The following is an 18,860-nucleotide window of genomic DNA, read 5'->3' as shown; positions in this document are numbered from 1 at the left end:
AAGCAAAAAACAAAATAACAAAAACAAAAACAAGATAAAATGTAACACCAAGAATAATAAATACAGTTAGCATCAAGCTGCCATGCCTACCATAACCGATCAAGAGAGCTTCAGCCGCGGGCATGCGCGCGTGGAAACTTGCACCGTGTCGGAAGCAGGCAAAAATTGCACGCTGCTCAGTCGGTCCAGATAGGCAAGCTCTACCATTGCATACGACGGCAGGTGGGAGAGACGCAGCGTGGTCACCCAAGAGGCCTGGCTCAGGGTCAACTGTCGCAGGGAAGCACACTTGGCAAAGTCTAGTGCCAGTGTTCCACGACTCCCACGAACGTTACAAAGCGTAAAATTCAAAGAAGTCAGCGCTGCGGCATCTCGGACAAAGGCTTGCACTTCCTTGGCGGGCAAGGCCTCAAAGCACCGGAGCTCAACATCGACCATTTCCGTTGCCAACGCTTGGCATCGTCCCCACAGAGCCGCCTGTGCCCGAGACGTGAGCGGCTTGTCCACACATCGCAACAGCGCGGTCAGCTGCGAGGCAGTCAACTGATCGAGCGCCTCACGACCAACACGTGACTCAACCATGGCGCTAAGTAGAGCAGTAAGTGGCCCGCGTGGCACCGTGCTCGTGATAGGCATTTCTGTCTGCGAGAGGAAGCTCTCGGGTAGGCACACGGGCAGGTGGCTGGGTGGTGCGACTGCAGCCAATGGTCCTGACACCAGGAACTGAAGGCCCTTGAGACGTCGCTCAAGTTGCTTGAGAGCCTCCGCCAACTGATCCAGGCGCAAGGTAGGGTCGGTCATAGCCTCATGGTCAACGAAGCGCGCCGTCAAAAGAAGCCAGCGCTGGGTACGCTGGTCCGCGAGAAAGAAGCATCGCCGCGTGCAACTCTGGCTTTGCTGTTCAATCGCCTCCCACACAAGTGAAGGCAGATGGCGCTCCTCGTTATAAGGTTCACACTCCAACTGTAGGTTGAGGCGCGGCTCAGCCACGGGAAAGGTAAAATCGCTCAGGTCGACTTGATCATGTGACTCGAGCACAGCGCTCTGACTCGGTGCTGGGCCTGCGCTGAGTAAGCAGAGAAGAGTCGCCACCTCCAGGAAAAGACTCGTGTTGCGATATCGTGTAGCCAGAAGCAAATCCATCCAGACGGCATCAGGGGCAATGTCCTCGTCCACCGCTGTTTGGATGTTTGGCAGTAACCGTTTGAGCCAAAGCATGGCGCGTGATCCACCGTTCGAGCCGAGCCGGAGGAAACTGCGCACTGCTTCCTCGTTGCCGTCTGCCAGCGCGTGTTCGACAGCGCACAGGCTACAGGCAGGCATGCAAGCACACGAAAGGTGAGACAACGGCACGAATGCCAACCTGTGAGCGCAAGGACAAGTGCCTGATGCAAAAGCACAAACCCGGAGGCGTCGAGCTGGTCAATCTCGAGCCCATAAGCTACAAGCATGTCCAGCTGCTCGCCCAGTCCCGCTGGGTCCTGTCCGATCTTGTCATATAGCACGTGGGCCAAGGCACGACCATTCTCATCAACCTGCAGCATATTATCATGCAAGACCTGCACAACGGCAGGAGTGGGGCGATGGCCCTCGTTGTAAAGGTGATGGAGAAGAGTATGATAGGCAGCGCCTCGCAATCGAATTTTGCTCGCTAGCAGGGCCGGAAAGATGCCTGGCAACGTGGCCGCCTGAACTGCGGCCCAGGCATCGCTGGCACCGGCACGTGCTGCTCCGACGTCATCAAGCAGCTCTTGAACCAAGTCCAGCGGTAGGGGTGCGAGGGCGCCGGCATCTGCGGCTGTCCAATCCTGCTCTACGTCTGTGAGAACAAGACCCAGCTCTTCGAGCACGCATGGTCGCTGGGACGCAGCGTAGCGCTCCGGATTGGCGTACACACGGCGCAGCACCACGTTTGGGCGGTCATCGGTTGATCGCATGTGGGCGTACGCTCCCTGAGCGGTGGGCAGGATAGCTTGAAAGAGATCATCCAAGCATAAATTTGGGCGGCCAAAGTCCAGGTGACCCAACCGGCGCAAGGCCAGGCTGAGAAAGCGCATGTACCAACGTGGTACGCGGCACGGCAATTGCAGGCTTTCGGCTAGGTGAGGCGAGACCACGCCTTGCCGCACATTTGTCTGCACGCAGTCTGTAAGAACAAAAGAAATGAGCAAAAGCCTAAAGCTCTCGAAGTAGAGCGCATTGAAATGGAGGGGACGGGGCACGAAAACGGCAGCAAAAGGCCAGTCCATGACTGGCCAACGACACGGGCACAAAGCGAATTTCTGCTCAGGTGAACTCACCGTTACAGGCGGCAATGCGTTCAAGCGCATTGAGGCGGACCGCTGCGTTGCGCCACCGGGCCACTTGACGTCGAATGACGTCGGGAAGCGGGCGTCGCATGATAACCGTACTACAGGCGATGAGGGAACGGAAAGAGAGGCGGTGACGATGATCGTGCTGCTCAATGTAAGGGGGGTCGAGCACTCGATCATAATCGATGCAGATAATCTCATCGGGTGCGTGGACAATAAAGTTGTCGCCCTTGGCGTCAGAGGCCAGCGTCAAGAGTTGCCAGAGGAAGGACTGGCACAGGGCTGGGTGGTGGCGGGCCAAGTCGGCCTCCGTACGCAAGAGGTCGGGCAGGGCGTCTCCCAACAATGGGCCTTGTACACATCGCGAAGCATGGACGACACGATTGGCCCAGCGCCGATGCTTATCAATGTCACGCGACAGTTCAGGACTCTGCAAAAGAAAGTCTTTGCGACGGAAGGGGCTGGTGGTGTGCTGTTCAGGTGAGCCTTCGCCGTTGAAGCGCTGCTGTTGATCATGAACGGCTTGCAGCAATGCTTGGCTGCGCCGAAGTGAGCCCTTGAGGTTGTGGCGGGGGTACATGGAGACGCGGCGTAGAAGGAGCACACGCTTGTCTGCGATCAGCGTGGCCTCGGGAAACAAGACGCGTGCCATGGCAGCGGCAACACATTCGGTCGGAACCCGCAGCGAGCCCTCGTTTTCCCAGTCGGTGGCCTTATAAAAAACGCCGCGAAACTGCAAGAGACAACAGGATGCATGAGCGACAGAAAGAGCAAGACAGCGGTTCGAGACAAGCAGGATGACCACCGGGCTATGACGAGGAGCGCCAATAGTGATGGGCGGTGAGAAGAGATGAGCGGATGACCTACGCAGAAGGTGCGGTGGGTTCCAGTCGTTCGGGAGGCTTCGCGCTGCATGAGCTCATCCTCTTGCAGCAGGTACTGCGCCATGCGTTGCGTCATGCGCCCACTCAATTCACCCGTCACATCCGCCACGTCTACATGACCGTGGTCTGAATGGTTCTGTCATGATCACCAATACCGGTGAAGAGCATTGCAGCTTGCGTGAGCAACTGAAAGGCTGGCCTGGCGCTAGGGGAAGGGGCACGGGTGCGGGTGGAATTGGGAGCCCTACAGGGCGAGGATTCTGGCAGGCGTACCTTCAAGAGAAGTTCATTACGTGTAAAGGGGACCAGGACTTCTGGTGGATTTGTGGGCAGGGTTCGGCAAAGGTTGGCAAATTGCTTGTAGTGCTGGAGGAGTGGCTCAAAGATGGCACCCAGTCGGCGAAAGGCAGAGCCATGCTCACGGGCCAACGCTGCAAGAGCCTCGCAACGCGCAGCCAGGGGTAAAAGGGATTGCTCGAGTTCACCGTTTGGCGGCCCAATACTTGGACTGATGTCGTCCAATACCACCAGCGTCTCCGGTTGAGCCACATGCCAATCGCAGGCAGGTATGTGCGGGGCTGAGCTGCTGCGACTCGCGAGCATGAGCCATGGCACGCGGCTGAGGGGAGCCTTGGGTTTGTGGCGCATGCCGGCCTCCTTATAGCGTATGGGAAGCAGGCGGTCAAGCTGCGTGCAAAGGTCAGCCAGCTTGGAAGCCGAAGGCGTGGGACTCAGAGCACCCTCCAGGCCTGAGCCAAAGAGCGCCACGCTGACATCCCGCCGCCGCTGGCGGTCGTGCTTTTCAGCCAGATAGGCTTGCAAGCGCAAGCAAGTGGTGAGCACAACGTTTTGATGCATACAGGTGGCCAGGATCAGCTCTTCCATGGTGCCTTCAGCCTCTTCCAAGAGTTCGGCGCCTGTGGGGGCCCGGCTACGCCCGCCTGTCGATGTGCTGAGAGAGGCGCGGCTCGTCATTGTCGCGAATAGGGGTAGCCAGCAGTTCACGGGCAGACCCGGCCAAGATACCGGTCCTTTCGTCCTTTAGCGACCAGCGCTGTAAGTCTGGGCCATGGTCGCGCCACTCAACTTGCAATGCACCCGGGCACTAGGTCGTCAGCCTGCCCTCGCTCTCAATGGTCCTAAACACGAGCAGCAGCACACCATCAGCTCAGCAACCCAGTCCAACCAGGATCAAGCACCGTGTCAACCAGCGCATCTCATGCAAACCCCCTTCCCCTGATTTCAAATGCCCAAGACCCCCTTGCCCCGAGGTCTGACTTCCAGGAGCAGGACAGCACAGGAGAGCCCGACCAACCTCCAATTTTTTTTTTTCGAGTTTTTCGGGTTTTTTTTCAGCTTCTGTCACAAAAACGTTGCGGATTCGCAATTTTGCGCGGGAAGGAGATTTGAAACGGATACTTGTGCAAAAGTGTATCATTTAAAGCTCAAAAACTTGGTCAATTCACATTCCTAATTATCGGCCCTTACTGCAGCTTTGCTCTCTCTCTCTCTCTCTCTCTCTCTCTCTCTCTCTCTCTCTCTCTCTCTCTCTCTCTTTGTTTGCGCCTCTTTCTTTTGTCTCTCTCTCTCTCTCTCTCTCTCTCTCTCTCTCTCTCTCTCTCTCTCTCTCTCTCTCGCTGTGACTCTCTCTGTCTCTCTCTCTCTCTCTCACTTTTTGGTTCACCGACATCATGGCGGCACCACAAACCCGTGAAGGTGCGTGACCCGGGTGTGCGGGGGGAGGAGGAAGGCAGGCTTGCAGGGATGGTGTTGCGTGAGTGATGTTGTTGGTTTAGGGGCAACTGTGGTAGCAGATGTTTTTGGGGGCTCTGAAAGAGTGGAGAGGCGGGAGAAGGAAGGGGTACATCGTCGACGCACGTTGAGGTGGTCGGCTGGCACTGGGCCGTCCGTGCGGTCCGATGGCTGTGGATGGGCTCGATGTCTGACGTGTGCCCATTGGCTTTGGCTCTTTGTCAACCAATGGTGTACTGGGTCTTCCTTCGTTGTTCTTTCTTGCTTATTTCCCGTGTGCTGGTTTTTTTTTTTTTTTTCTTTTTTGCCTTGCATCTGACCTATCTGGTGCTCTTGTGCCTTCTCTTGCCTTCCTGATAGAGCTTGAGGCTCAGGTGGCGGCCATGACCCGCAAGAACGGGGCTGGTAACGGGCAGGGTGTGTCGCTATCCGGTGCGGGCCAGTTCGATGATGACGTCTACGGGAAAAGCGGGGCTTTTGATAGCTCAATTGGTCCTGCCGGCGACACGGACGACGTCGGCATGTCGACCGACGTAAGCATGAGCAGTCGCCAATATACTGCCTCCCAGGCTCTGGTGGATGAAGTGCGCCAGCAAGGCCCAGAGGAGGATCCGTTCGCCCCTTACCGCCGTGAGCGTATTGCCGACCGTGAGACAGAGTATCAGGCGCGTCGCCACAACCGCATCATCTCCCCCGAACGTGCCGACCCCTTCGCCGAAGACGAGGCCCCGGCCCATGCTCGCACATACTCGGACGTGATGCAGGACCAGGCTATCGCCAAGGAAAAGAACGAACTCTTGCGCAAACTCCAGAAGCAACAGCAAGAGGAGGCGGAAGAGGCTCAGAAGCGTGGCGCGGCTGGTGGAATGGACACTCAGGCTGATGCCCCGCCCCGCCCAGCTACCAACACCGCCAAGCGCGCGGCCGGCTGGGACGATGAACCTGCCACGTCCCAGGCACAGAGTGCGACTTCTGGAGCTGCATGGGATGACAGCGAGGGCACCGGTGGTGCCACGTCCTCAGCCTCTCGCTGGGATGCCCCGACACCCACGCGCAAGAAATCTCGCTGGGATGAAACGCCAGCCAGCAGCACGGCCAGCAGTGTGACAGCAACGCCCACGCGCAAGAAATCTCGCTGGGATGAGACGCCCGCCAGCACACCCACCAACAGCAGCATGATGGCGGCCACGCCCGTCAACTACGGCGCCACGCCCATGGGGGCAGCAGCCATGGGCATGGCTACCCCCTCGCTTACTGCTGAGCAAATGTCGCACATGACTCCGGAACAGGTCCACACGTATCGCGTGGCAAAGGATATTGACGAGCGTAACCGACCCATGTCAGACCAGGAGCTAGACACGCTGCTACCGCCGGATGGGTACAAGATTTTGGATCCACCCGAGTCCTACCGTCCGATCAACACGCCCTCGCGCCTCCTCAGTGCCACGCCTACGCCCATGGCCGGTGATCAGGGCTTTGAAATGCAGTTGGAAGACCACGACAAGAGCCGCTTTGGCGTGACAACACTGAACGACGATTCTTTGCCCGCCCTCAAGCCTGAGGATGAGCAGCATTTTGCCAAGCTCATGGAGGACGTGGATGAGAGCCAGCTGGACGTGGATACCCTCAACGAGCGCCGCATTATGAAGCTCCTGCTCAAGGTGAAGAACGGCACACCGCCCATGCGTAAGACGGCCCTGCGCCAGATTTCAGACAAGGCGCGCGAATTTGGCCCGGGCCCCCTCTTCAACCAGATCCTTCCCCTGCTCATGGCTCCCACGCTGGAAGACCAGGAGCGTCACTTGTTGGTCAAGGTCATTGATCGCGTGCTCTACAAGCTCGATGACCTTGTGCGTCCCTATGTACACAAAATCCTCGTCGTGATTGAACCCCTGCTGATTGATAAGGATTATTACGCGCGTGTGGAGGGCCGTGAAATCATTTCCAACTTGGCCAAGGCTGCCGGCCTTGCCACCATGATCTCCACCATGCGCCCGGATATCGATGACATGGATGAATACGTTCGCAACACGACTGCGCGTGCCTTTGCCGTCGTGGCCTCGGCCCTTGGTATCCCCTCGCTGCTGCCCTTCTTGAAGGCTGTTTGCCGCAGCAAAAAGTCATGGCAGGCCCGCCACACAGGCATCAAGATTGTGCAGCAAATTGCCATCCTCATGGGTTGTGCCATCTTGCCCCACCTCCGCAACTTGGTTGCCATCATTCAGCACGGCCTCACGGACGAGCAGCAAAAGGTCCGCACCATCACAGCCCTTTCCCTGGCCGCCCTGGCCGAAGCGGCCACGCCCTACGGTATCGAGTCCTTTGATAGTGTCTTGATTCCCCTCTGGCAAGGTATCCGCGAGCATCGTGGCAAGGGCTTGGCTGCCTTCCTCAAGGCCATTGGCTACATCATTCCACTCATGGATGCCGAAACAGCGGGTTATTATACCCGTGAAGTCATGGTCATCCTTGTGCGTGAGTTTCAGTCGCCCGATGAAGAGATGAAGAAGATTGTGCTCAAGGTGGTCAAGCAGTGTTGTGCGACGGACGGCGTGACGGCAGCTTACATCCGTTCGGACATTTTGCCCCATTTTTTCAAGCACTTTTGGAACCAGCGCATGGCATTGGACCAGCGCAACTACCGCGAGCTCGTGGACACGACTGTTGAGCTGGCCAACAAGGTTGGTGCTCGCGACATTGTCGAGCGCCTTGTGGACGATCTCAAGGACGACAGTGAGGTCTACCGTAAGATGGTGTTGGAGACGGTCGACCTGACTCTTAGCAACCTCGGTGCGGACGACATTGACTCGGGCTTGGAGGAGCGGCTGATGGATGGCATCCTCTACGCCTTCCAGGAGCAGGTGACGGAGGACCGCGTTATGCTAAACGGCTTTGGCGCTGTAGTCAATGCCCTGGGCACGCGCGTTAAGAGCTACCTCACGCAGATTGCCGGTACCATTCTATGGCGTCTGAACAACAAGTCAGCCAAGGTACGCCAGCAGGCTGCTGACCTGGTATCGCGGATTGCAGTGGTGATGAAAAAGTGCGACGAGGAGCAACTGCTGAACCAGCTGGGTGTTGTGTTGTACGAGTACCTGGGTGAGGAATATCCCGAGGTCCTCGGCTCCATTCTTGGCGGCCTCAAGGCCATTGTGAGCGTTGTGGGCATGGAGCGGATGAAGCCTCCCATCAAGGATCTGCTGCCGCGCCTAACCCCCATCTTGAAGAATCGTCACGAGAAGGTGCAAGAGAACTGTATTGATTTGGTGGGTCGTATCGCCGATCGTGGTGCCGAGGCCGTCTCCTCCAAGGAGTGGATGCGTATCTGCTTTGAGCTGCTCGAGCTGCTCAAGGCGCACAAGAAAGCGATTCGTCGCGCCACCGTCAACACGTTTGGTTATATTGCCAAGGCCATCGGCCCTCAGGACGTTTTGGCCACTTTGCTCAATAACCTCAAGGTTCAGGAGCGTCAGAACCGCGTTTGCACGACGGTGGCCATTGCCATTGTAGCCGAGACCTGTGCGCCCTTTACCGTCCTGCCAGGCTTGATGAACGAGTACCGCGTTCCGGAGCTCAACGTGCGTAACGGCGTGCTCAAATCACTTTCCTTCGTATTTGAGTACATTGGAGAGATGGGTAAGGACTACATTTACGCTGTCACGCCCATGTTGGAGGATGCACTGATGGATCGTGATCCCGTACATCGACAAACCGCTGCCTCCGTCATCAAGCACATGTCCCTGGGCGTGTACGGCTTTGGCAATGAAGATGCCCTGATTCACTTGCTCAATTATGTCTGGCCTAACATTTTCGAGGTGAGTCGCCTTGTCTAGTCTTCGAATTCGGGCTCCAACGGCCTGGCATGGCTGCCGGATGTTCATTCTTTTGATTCTTTTGTTGATTTTATTCTTTGTCTTGTGCTTGTCGAGTTGTGCTTGTCGAGTCATGTTTGTCAATATCTCAAATGTGAAGAAGATTTTGGACCATTTTTGCTGACTCTTGCGGTGACTTGCCCCCCACCCTTTTTTTCCTTTCATGTAGACATCGCCGCACGTGATTGGCGCCGTTATGGATGCAATTGGCGGTATGCGCGTGTCGCTGGGTCCCAACAAGATCTTGAGCTACACATTGCAGGGTCTCTATCACCCAGCTCGCAAGGTGCGCAACGTGTACTGGAAGATCTACAACAATCTATACATTGGAGCGCAAGACTCGCTGGTGGCGCACTACCCGACCATCCATAACGACGAAACCAACACCTATCGCCGTGCCGAGCTGGAATATGTCATGTAGACTAAGTGATAGGTGGGCGGGCACTGCCAACATTTTTAGATGCGGGTTTGGGCTGCATTTCTTGAGACGGTGCTTCTATTCTTTCTTTCTTTTTTCTTTGGTGAGGAAATGGAACCAAATTGACGTGGAACGATCACGAAAGCTGATTGTGGATTGCTGCATCTTTCCAGCCGACTGCTATTGTCTTGAACCAAAGAAAAACACGATGGGCCTGGTCTGATCACTGGAAGTGTTTTAATTTTTTTTTCCTTTGTTTGTGGCACTCGACGACCTCATCACAATGGCGGATGCCTTGGAATCGCGGGGTCTCAAACGTGGCACTTACACTCCGAGGCTCTGCATCAGAGTATGTGGTTACTTCTTCATGACAATCTCGATCGCGTCTTCATCAATCTGCAAGAAGAAGAAGAAGGGGGAGCGAGAAAAGGGACAGGGGGAAGAAGACGAAAGAAAATTAGAATCACCAAAGGCGAAAAGACAATAATTGGGCCGTTGGGGGGTCTGAATCAATACCTCGGGCCACTTGTCGGCGATGAAATCCTCAATATCGTCCGTCAAGTCACCTTGGACCAAGACTTCGTCCTCGCCCATAACGCTGCTCGAGGCTGCAAAGCGGCCTGACATGGCCTTGCTGACTTGCTTGAGGTTCAAACCTTTACAAATGAGGGGGCGAAGCAATTGGGTTAGCATGGCAACAGTGAATGGGCTGTAGCAACAAAGCGGAGTCAAGATCCTGGACCAAGGGGTTTGGACCAAGCTCGGGCAATGTGACGCACCATAGGCCTTGAGACCAGTGATGGACGTCACAAATTTCTTTTTGTTGCGGGTGGAACGCGTCACGATAATCTTCTTAACATCCTGACATGAGGGGGAGGAACGTGTGAGGCCCGGGCACCCTCGCTCGTTTCAAGCTTTTCCTACGACTGCGTGGGCACTGATCAACTCACTGCGCCCTTGCCCTTCTTGCCATCGGCAGCTGGACCAGCACCTGGCAGGCCCATCCAAGCGTGAGGTAAGTGTACACTAGCACGTGGACAACCTGGATCGAATGGGTGAAGACAAAGATTGATGGCATTAAGACGTACCTTTCTTCTTGTCCTCGGCCATCTCCTCGACATTCACTGAGGATGAATGCACCGGGGGTCGGATGTCAAAGGAGAAATGATCCAGGTGCAGAAGGGGAGCGGGGAATAGCGAGATACGAAGACAGCCTGTCCATCCAGCCCGGAGTGCAGAGATCAACGGCACTTACAATCACCATAGAGCTTGATAAAAAGGTTCATGTTCTTTTCCGTAAGGGCAGAAAGGCATTTCTTCTTGGTGGCACTGAACTCGCAATACTCGTACGGCATGGTACAAACTGCCAACCCCCAAAACAGACCACAAGCAACACCAAACCAGGCAAGTTCATTTGAGATGGAGGGGTGTGACAAGAACATCGGCATATCATCACACAGCGAATGAATATCTGGCGGGACAAGGCACGCCGTGCACACAAGTCGAGACGCACTGTTGCAATAGTCCACTTGGATGGGATCAGGAGCCGGAATCTCCTCCTCTTCCTCCTCATCGCCCTCAACCGCCTCGGGCGGCACCTCCGTCACGGGCTCCTCCTGTGTCGACATGTTGCTGTCGAGGTGATGGGCACAAGCCTTGATATCTAGCACCACCAACCCTTGACCTCGACTCTTGATCAGACAACGCTGCAAAGCCTTGAGGCGGGAAGAACTCGTGACTCTACAAGCTCAGGCAGAAAAAGTTGCGCGCCGGTCAAATGCACGCTTGACGTCACACACCAGCGCGCGTGTCTCTCTCTCTCTCTCTCTCTCGCTCTCTCTTGCTCTCTCTCTTGCTGTGACCATCTGTTTGTGTGTCATCCATATCGAGGAACAGGTGTGGTGAACAGCCGTTGCAGTTGATGTGATTTTTCCTCGACACAAACACTTTGTGCTACATATGTGTGTTGAGTTGGTGGGGGTCAAGAAGTGTACGGCTGTATTTTATCACCTACCTGAACAAGAGGTACCATCGACCTGGAGGAGACACACACACAGAAAGGAAGACACAGATCAAAAGACACAGTGGCTCCAAATGGCAGCCGGTTCTGCCCTGGTTGCACCCCATGGCTGGTGGGCAAGACCGGCTGCCTGCTTGGATCAGAATGAGGGGTGATGGTCAGGACCCTGTGTGGGCTCGTCTTCAGGAGAAAGGGCTGCGATCGCAGCCACTTCTACCCCCCTCCCGCCATCAGAGCATGCACATGCGAGCTTTGCTTGATCTCCGATCCAAGCGGATTTAAGGGGCAAGCGGGAGTGTCTGTCCCTAGACTCTCTCAGCGGGGCTGAAAGGTGGCTGGTCCTTAGTCGACCGGTGCCTCGCGTCTGCAAGGGGTTCTTCCTGTTTGCTCTTTCGCTTTTTTTTTTTTTTGCTTTTTTTGCTTTTTTTTCATGCATTTCTTCGATTCATGCTTTTGGCATTGCGGCAACGAATGACTTCCCGAGCGTTTGCCAGGAACAGTCGACGCTCAAAACACCGTCTCATCCTCATGAATCTCTCCTTACGTGCCTTTGTTAGCCATGGACTTTCAGCTGTTCCTCCTGTCCTGCCTCGTGGCACTCCTCTGCCTCGTCCCTGGCGTACGTGCTGTTGGTGTCAGGGCTGTTTCCCAACCACAGGCACATGTCCACTGACTGTGTTTGGCCGTGGCACTGCGACAGTCATGCCTCACTCTGGCTTGTGTATTTTTTTTTTTTTTTTTTTTTTTTTTTTTTTTTGGCGCAGGTTGAGGCCAAGATGACGGCCGGTGACGTTGTTGCTCTCCTCCTGGGCCTGGTTCTCGGCATCCTGGGCATCTGCGCTTGCATTGGCAAGTATGCGCGCAGCCGGGCATAAAGCCTTGGTGCTCTGTCCTACCCATCTCTGTTTCAAGTATTCCACCTGGCCTTCAGCGGAGCCTTGATCCCAAAGCCCGCCTGTGTGTACAGTTGTCTTAGGTTCCACGAGAATTGACGTCTTTGTGACTTGTCATGGACAGCTCGAAAACATGCTGTTCTCAGCTTATTCTGTTCCTTCTTCTCGGCTTCTAATTCTTCTCCTTCCCCCTTCTACTCGTACTTTTCATACACCATAATCTTAATCTTGGCGGCTGATCCGTGCAAACAAGTGCGTCACACAAAGTGTGGCAGCTGTAAATGGCCTCCCCAGGATCTCAATTCGAGTCAGGGAGCTGGAAGAGGCGCCGCGTGTGCGAGCAATTAGTTGATCTTGAGAAGCTCGACATCGAAGACCAAGGTCGCACCTATGAGGGCCAGTCGTTGTATGCCAAGAAGTGATCAGTAAGATGCAGGACCTTGCAAACACGGGAGGTTTTTTCATGTCTATGAACAACTGACCACCGGGGATCTTGGCGCCCGAGCCATGGTCGCCGTAGCCCAGATCCGAGGGGATGGTCAAGCGGCGACGCTCGCCTGCATACGAAACGCAAGCACGTGAGTGGCTCAACGCAGACGACCCAAGCTGAAAATGCCTGGTCACCATGCCTGACGGCAAAAAAAAAAAAAAAAAATGGGCTACCAAATATCGTACCGACACACATGTTGAGCAGACCGCGCTCCCAGCCCTTGATGACCATGCCCTTGCCAATCGTGAATTCAAAGGGAGAGCCGCGCGAGACGCTGCTGTCAAAAACCTTGCCGTCCTCGCGAGTCCAGCCAGTGTCTACACAAGCACCTCGTGATGAGGCATTCCACCGCACCCCGCCCAAACTCAACCGGGCAAACGGTCATCCGAATCCAGCCAGCCCATGCAGACCACCACCCAACACTACGCACAGTGCATGGAGAGCTGATCGCCATTCTGAGTCTTGCGAGTGCACTCCTCCTCAGGCACTCGGTGCATCACGCCGATGCGTAGCTTGGCGTCGCTGGCAAGGTTACCCTGTGAACAGCCAATGTTGTGGTGAATCAAACCCCCCTCCATCAACATCGGCGGCACGCGTCGTGTGCCCACTGCGCCGTCACCCTGCGCACACCCCGTACCTTGGCAGGCTTATCCTCGTTGGGATCGCTGTAGGCCACCACCATGGCAGTCAGGCAGAGCGCCAGCAATACGTTCCGAAGCATCATGATGGCTCAGATGAGGATTCCAAAAAACTCGATCACTGGTCAAAACTTGAAAAAAAAAATAAAGAAACAGAAAGAAAGAGGTGGGTCGGTGACGTGTCATGCTTCAAAACCCAAGTTCTGTTGCTTTTTACTGTTGTACAAGATGTTGTACAAGATTGAGATGGTCGAAATGCTGTACACGACTTGAGGCGTTTCTGCTGTTGATTTTGGGGAAAGATGTCGCAGTTTGATCCCCGCAGTTTGATCCCCCGTCCCCTTGAACTTGGTTGGACCTTGATGCAAACTAGAGCGCAAAGTTTGGTATGCTGTGCTTTCCTGCCAGACTGTAAAATCAAACGGGAGATTAAATTCAAGGAAGAGTATTTGGCCAAACAAAGAATGAGACAGCATGAAGCTGCGCCCGATAACGGGTGTCCCGCCTCTCTGTCTGCCGGGTCTCCTTGTGGGCGCGCAAACACCAAGTGTACATACATGTGAGGACACGAAGCCAAGAAAGAGCACAATGCACCGCCCAGGGAGACAAAACAAGAACGATGAAAACAGAAACCAGTGGGGATGATGATGAGCCAACAACAAAACAAAACAAAAACCACTTCTTGGCCACCAGGCGAGACAAGTAGAAACGAGCAGAGGCAAGATATGTGAAAAAAAAGTGGGAGCGCACAAAAGGTTCTGCGACAAGGGTGCAAGTCAAGGTACGGGACATAAAATGACAGCTAGTCACAGACAAGAAAGGCTGCACAACGACTCGCCCAGGGGCAGCCACAACACCACATGTCTCATGCCGGCCGCTAGCGGCTTAGGCGTCAGTCGACTTGACAATTGGGTTGCAAATTACATTCAGGATGGTCAGCCACAGCTCCTGAGCCTCCTTTGAGGGTGCTTCCAAATAGTAGCCGCGCGATACCGTCTACATTTCCCGGCCGGATGAGGCAACACGTTAGAAAAGTCATGGGACAGCACCCAGAGCTTCGGCTTGGCCCAGCGAATGTACCAAGAGTTCCCACAACAGCACTGTAGACAGGCAGAGAGACGACTCACCTCAATCATGAGAAGGTACTGTTGATGCTTTGAGTTTGATGGCTTCGAGCGGATGGTGCCGGCCGAAAGACGAGGTACAAAGGCACGCTCGACCTCAGCAATGGGGATATAGGCCTTTTCCTTGCTCGCGCGGTCACTCGAGTAATATTTGAGCAACATATCATCGAGATCCACAACGAACCAGCGGTGCTTCCAGCTGCGGCGAAATTGGCCCATCTTGTGCAACCAACCCTTGGCTGTGCGGCTGCCGACTTGTACCTCGGTGCAGTTGAGCACCACGGGCTTCTCTGCCAGCAGCTGTTTGACGCGAGCCTGCAAGTCAAAGTCGGGGCGTCGATAGTCGGCATCGTAGCGTGCCTGCTCCTCCGCGCGGCGCTCAGCCTCAAGGCGTTCCTCTTCCGCCTTGCGCTCCTCCTCTGCCTTACGCGCTGCAGCCTCGGCTGCTTCACGTGCCTTGCGCGCCTCCTCGGCCAAGCGCATTTGTTCCTCGGCCCGCAACTGAGCCGCCTTGGCATCCTCCTCCATCTTGCGCAGGAGCTCCTGATATTGAGCCTCCTTCTCTTCTTGTTGCTTCAGCAAGTTGGCCTCGCGCTCATCGGCCAAGCGGCGCGCCTCCGCAGCAGCCGTCTCCGCAGACACTCGCGCCTCCTCGGCCAGGCGTTTGTGCTCCTCCATCTCCTCGCGAGCCATGCGCTCCTTTTCGGCCGCCTCGAGTTGGCGCATTTTGCGCGACTTGGTGCGCTCAAAGGCCTGGCGTTTGACCTCCTTCTCGGCCTCCTCAGCCAAGCGACGCGCCTCCTCAGCAGCTTGCGAAATGCTCTCGAGCTCCTTTTGGCGCTCTTCAGCCAGACGACGCGCCTCCTCGGCCTCTTGACGAGCCCTGCACGAGTGAGCAAGCAAATAAGCGTGAGTTTGGCGTGTTTACACACACACACACACACACACACACACACACACACACACACACACACACACACACACACACACACACGAGACCAGCAGCCACATAGTTTGATTCCCATTTATCTGTCATCTTCACGCCAGTTTTAACGACTGCAGATACGTACAGTTCACGCTCCAGGGAAGCTTGCTCGGCCTTGCGTTGCTCTTCCTCTGCGAGGCGACGGGCCGTTTCGGCCTCCTGCTGCTCCCGGAATTTGAGCTCCTCCAGCTCGAGCTCTTTCTTGCGACGCTCCTCCTCGAGGCGACGAGCCTCCATCTCAGCAGCCTCACGGGCAATCTTGGTTTCTTCGAAGCGACGGGCGCGCTCTTCGGCCTCGATACGCTCGGCCTCGGCGCGCTCAGCAGCGCTCATGCGAGCACGCTCGAGGAGCACATTGTAGCGACGACGTGCAAAAAGAGCACGGGCGGCACATTGCACGCGCACAACGTCCTTGTAGTACTTCTCCATGAGACGCTCCAGTTCGTCGAGATGGTAAAACTTGAGGAAGAGTTTGGTCTTGCCGACCTTCCAGTTCTTCAGGCCCACCGTCTGAATGATCTTGACAGCAGAGGCCTCGCTCTCCTTGATCATGTTGAGCTTTTGAGCAGGGAAACCCAGAATTTTGTACCGACGTACAAACTCGGCAAAGACCGGACGCCACGAGTAGCCCTCCTGACGAATGCGGGTAGCCTCGAGGACACCTGTGTAGCCCAGTTGGGTGAGGACAAATTCATCGAGGAAGCGGTTGGGCTTCTGGTCAAGGTTGGGCTTGATGCAGCGGATGAAGTGAGGATAGCACGTGTTCATGCGATCCACCAGAGTGGAGAGTGAATTTTTAAACTGCGACGAGAGGGACGGCGTCTTGCGGTTGGCCGTTGAGGTACCCTTGTCAACGGGCTGCACCTGCTTGCCACGATGCATGCGCACCTCCTCGGGCGTGCGCTTGACGGCACGGATCTGGCCCGTGGGAAGGATGTCGCCATTGAACACGTCACCAACAATGTCGACCAGGGAGCCCTGCATCACGTTAACAATGTCGGCTGCCAGGTTGTCCCGGTTCTTCTCAATCATGTTGACGCCGCTGTACTCCACGTCGGCAGCAAAGTGCTTGATGGTGAACGTGGGGTGGCCACGCGAAACCTTGGCGGGCACAAAGCTGGGATGGCTACCAAAGTGCTGGCCCAACTTGGCCACAAACGACTCGTCCGTAGCCTGAGGGAAAGAGCATTCCTCATCCAAGAGGGAAAAGACGCCAATGGGCTTGTCCAAGAACATGTCCAAGAGGGGCTTGTTGTCCCGAAAGCTGATAGAGGCGCCGTCAATGCCCTCGGCCTCGTATTCCTCGAGCTCAAGACGGAAGGTGTGCTGGTTGAAGAAGAATTGCAGTTGCTCGTGGCTGACGTTGATGCACATTTGTTCAAAGCTGTTGGTGGTGAAGTTTTCAAAGCCGAAAATGTCGAGCACACCAATCTCATAAGTCGGGGCCTCCCGCTGGGCAGCACCGGGACGGCCCTTGGCGCGCTTGAGCTGCTGCAGCTGGGGTGAAAGCATCTCATTGATGCGTTGGACAATGTAGCCAAACATGCTGCCGTACAGGGCCTTGGCCAGGGCGTCACGGCAATCATAGGCCTGGTCAGCCTTGTAGAGGCGACGAATGTGCTCGCCGCGAGTCACTGTGTTGAGGCCAAGCAAAACCTCCTCGAGGTTGGCGGGCTCGACTTGGAGCAGCTCAGCGGCCGTCTTGAGGGGAGTGGAGTCCTTGACGTCAGCCTGTTCGCCCTCGGCATTGAAGTCAATGTTGCAAATGTGCATGACGGCAGCAAGGATGCTCTTGATGTCATTGCGCTCCTCATCGGTAAAGCCGACGTCATCGAGAGCATCGGCGAGCTCGTCCATCATGTCGGCATTGTCCTCCCAAACATCACCCCCCAAGTTGTGAAAATCCTTGGGCTCGGTCAGTTTGAGGCGTTCGCGCTCGGCCTCATCGGCGAAGAGGTAGTAAAAGACGTGAAAGTTGCGCTCGTGTTCCGCCTGCTCAACGACACGTGACTTTTCCAAGAGGTACTCGGAGATTTGGACACCCATGGCCCGGCCTTCCTTGTCAAAGTAGAGCTGGGTATACTTGCCAAAGCGGGAACTGTTGTCGTTCATGACGGTCTGGGCGTTACCAAAGGCCTCCAAGAGTGGGTTGATTTGAAGAATCTGCTCCTCAAGATTGGTGACAGCGGTCATGCCCACCTGCTTGTCCTTGTTGGTCTTGGGGCGGCAGAGCTCGATGATGTAGTTGACGACAAACTTGGCCGACTCGGTCTTACCCGCGCCCGATTCACCGCTAATGACAACGCACTGGTTGCGTTGCATCTCAAAGAGGTTGTGGTAGCACGCATCGGCGATGGTGTACACGTGGGGGGCAACCTTGTGGCGCGGCTGCTTGTAGTATTTTTTCATGTTCTCCGGGCCGTAGATGGGATACATCTGGAAGGGATTGACGGCAATGAGAATGTCTGAGACAAAGGTGTAGATCTTGCCGTTTTCGTAACGGATCTTGAGGTCTTGCAGCAGGGTGTTCTGGTTGAGATTTGTGAGCTTGGCCAGATCATCAACCTCACCGGACACATGGTCAGGTGGGGGCTGGTAAAACTGATCGTCATCCTTGTTAGGAATGGTCTCGGCGGCGGGTACGCCATCTTGGGCAGCCTCCACCTCGGCTTGATCGGCAGCAGCGGCCATTTGGGCAGCGGCGGATTCCGGTACCTCGGCTGTGGCAGCTTCGGGTTCGGGTTCGGCAACTGGTTGCTCAGCCGGCACCTCAGCCGGAGGGGCATCTACAAAATGCGATCAAAACAAGCTGTCAGATTGGCAGGTGTGTTGTAGAGCGAGCAAACCTACCAGATGGCCTCTCATCATGAAACGTACCGTCAGCCATAATGGCAATTAACTCAGAATTGAGTGAAGAGAACCTTGGGCCAACTAATAGGGTTGGAAAAAAAATAGGGAGGGGACACAAAGAAAGTGAGCGAGCAGGTGGACAGGTGGGACAGCTCAAGTGGAACAAAATAACGCAAGACTCAGGCACGCCATTGAAAGGGATGCCGAGTGAGGGAGGGATCAGAATGACAACGACACACCAAAACTGGATGTGAAAGGAAACAAAACACACAATGGGATTGAGCCAGTGGAAGTTCAAAAAAAAAAATCTCCCCTCCCAAGTAGAACGATGAAGAGGAGGAGAACCGGTGAAGGGAGGGGGCTGTCGGTACGATCTCGTCAGGAAGAGACCACCAAAATGAACGACGAACACACGCACACACATGCCAGCACCCCGCGGCGCGAGAAAAAGTGAATTTGCAATATCAATGCGACGGCAGGTGGGTGGGGCTTTGCTTTCAGATGTGACGAAAGCTCCAACCCAAGGTGTTGAGAGTATCCACCCCGTCCAACACCAAGGGAAAGGAGCGGAGAAGACCAGGAGCGAGCCCAAGTGGAAGGAACAAGAGCGAGCGAGCGAGCG

General features: G+C 55.5%; 4 protein-coding genes across 4 annotated transcripts; 1 reads left to right on the top strand and 3 right to left on the bottom strand.

The window, feature by feature from the left end:
- Window positions 1-99: 99 nt before the first annotated feature.
- Window positions 100-4,171, bottom strand: MONBRDRAFT_9151 (uncharacterized protein; the record flags this gene model as incomplete). Its single annotated transcript, XM_001746755.1, has 5 exons — window positions 100-1,309; window positions 1,405-2,146; window positions 2,301-3,045; window positions 3,180-3,332; window positions 3,470-4,171. The coding sequence occupies 5 exons, from the start codon at window positions 4,169-4,171 to the stop codon at window positions 100-102; spliced, it is 3,552 nt and encodes a 1,183-aa protein (XP_001746807.1).
- Window positions 4,172-5,331: 1,160 nt separating this feature from the next.
- Window positions 5,332-9,376, top strand: MONBRDRAFT_37521 (uncharacterized protein; the record flags this gene model as incomplete). Its single annotated transcript, XM_001746874.1, has 2 exons — window positions 5,332-8,763; window positions 8,990-9,376. 2 exons carry the CDS (start codon window positions 5,332-5,334, stop codon window positions 9,239-9,241), a joined length of 3,684 nt encoding a protein of 1,227 aa, XP_001746926.1. The 3' UTR covers window positions 9,242-9,376.
- An 86-nt stretch (window positions 9,377-9,462) lies between these two features.
- On the bottom strand, window positions 9,463-13,390 carry MONBRDRAFT_32876 (uncharacterized protein). The gene is made up of 14 exons (XM_001746754.1): window positions 13,279-13,390; window positions 13,072-13,177; window positions 12,827-12,958; window positions 12,634-12,708; window positions 12,356-12,386; window positions 11,824-11,899; window positions 11,038-11,191; window positions 10,752-10,976; window positions 10,494-10,601; window positions 10,327-10,362; window positions 10,189-10,229; window positions 10,018-10,099; window positions 9,755-9,894; window positions 9,463-9,634 (listed from the first exon to the last, which is right to left on the bottom strand). The coding sequence occupies exons 1-14, from the start codon at window positions 13,363-13,365 to the stop codon at window positions 9,596-9,598; spliced, it is 1,332 nt and encodes a 443-aa protein (XP_001746806.1). The 5' UTR covers window positions 13,366-13,390; the 3' UTR covers window positions 9,463-9,595.
- Window positions 13,391-14,008: 618 nt separating this feature from the next.
- MONBRDRAFT_32875 (uncharacterized protein) lies at window positions 14,009-18,275 on the bottom strand (the record flags this gene model as incomplete). The annotated part of the gene is made up of 4 exons (XM_001746753.1): window positions 14,009-14,275; window positions 14,407-15,286; window positions 15,336-18,174; window positions 18,266-18,275. 4 exons carry the CDS (start codon window positions 18,273-18,275, stop codon window positions 14,165-14,167), a joined length of 3,840 nt encoding a protein of 1,279 aa, XP_001746805.1. The 3' UTR covers window positions 14,009-14,164.
- Between the last annotated feature and the right edge of the window lie 585 nt (window positions 18,276-18,860).

This window comes from Monosiga brevicollis, genomic scaffold (genome assembly GCF_000002865.3).
Source record: "Monosiga brevicollis MX1 MONBRscaffold_14 genomic scaffold, whole genome shotgun sequence".
Lineage (NCBI taxonomy): Eukaryota > Choanoflagellata > Craspedida > Salpingoecidae > Monosiga > Monosiga brevicollis.
This window is presented reverse-complemented; position numbering and strand designations above follow the sequence as displayed.

Bases quoted from the DNA above. Each gene is read 5' to 3' on its own strand.
- MONBRDRAFT_32876 (XM_001746754.1), bottom strand. From the start codon at position 13,365: ATGATGCTTCGGAACGTATTGCTGGCGCTCTGCCTGACTGCCATGGTG. The intron at 12,387-12,633 runs GTCAGTTGTTCA...TGCACGGATCAG, and splicing joins GGGCGCCAAGATCCCCGGTG to CCGCCAAGATTAAGATTATG. The intron at 10,230-10,326 runs GTACGTCTTAAT...TGGGCCTGCCAG, and splicing joins GGCCGAGGACAAGAAGAAAG to GTGCTGGTCCAGCTGCCGAT.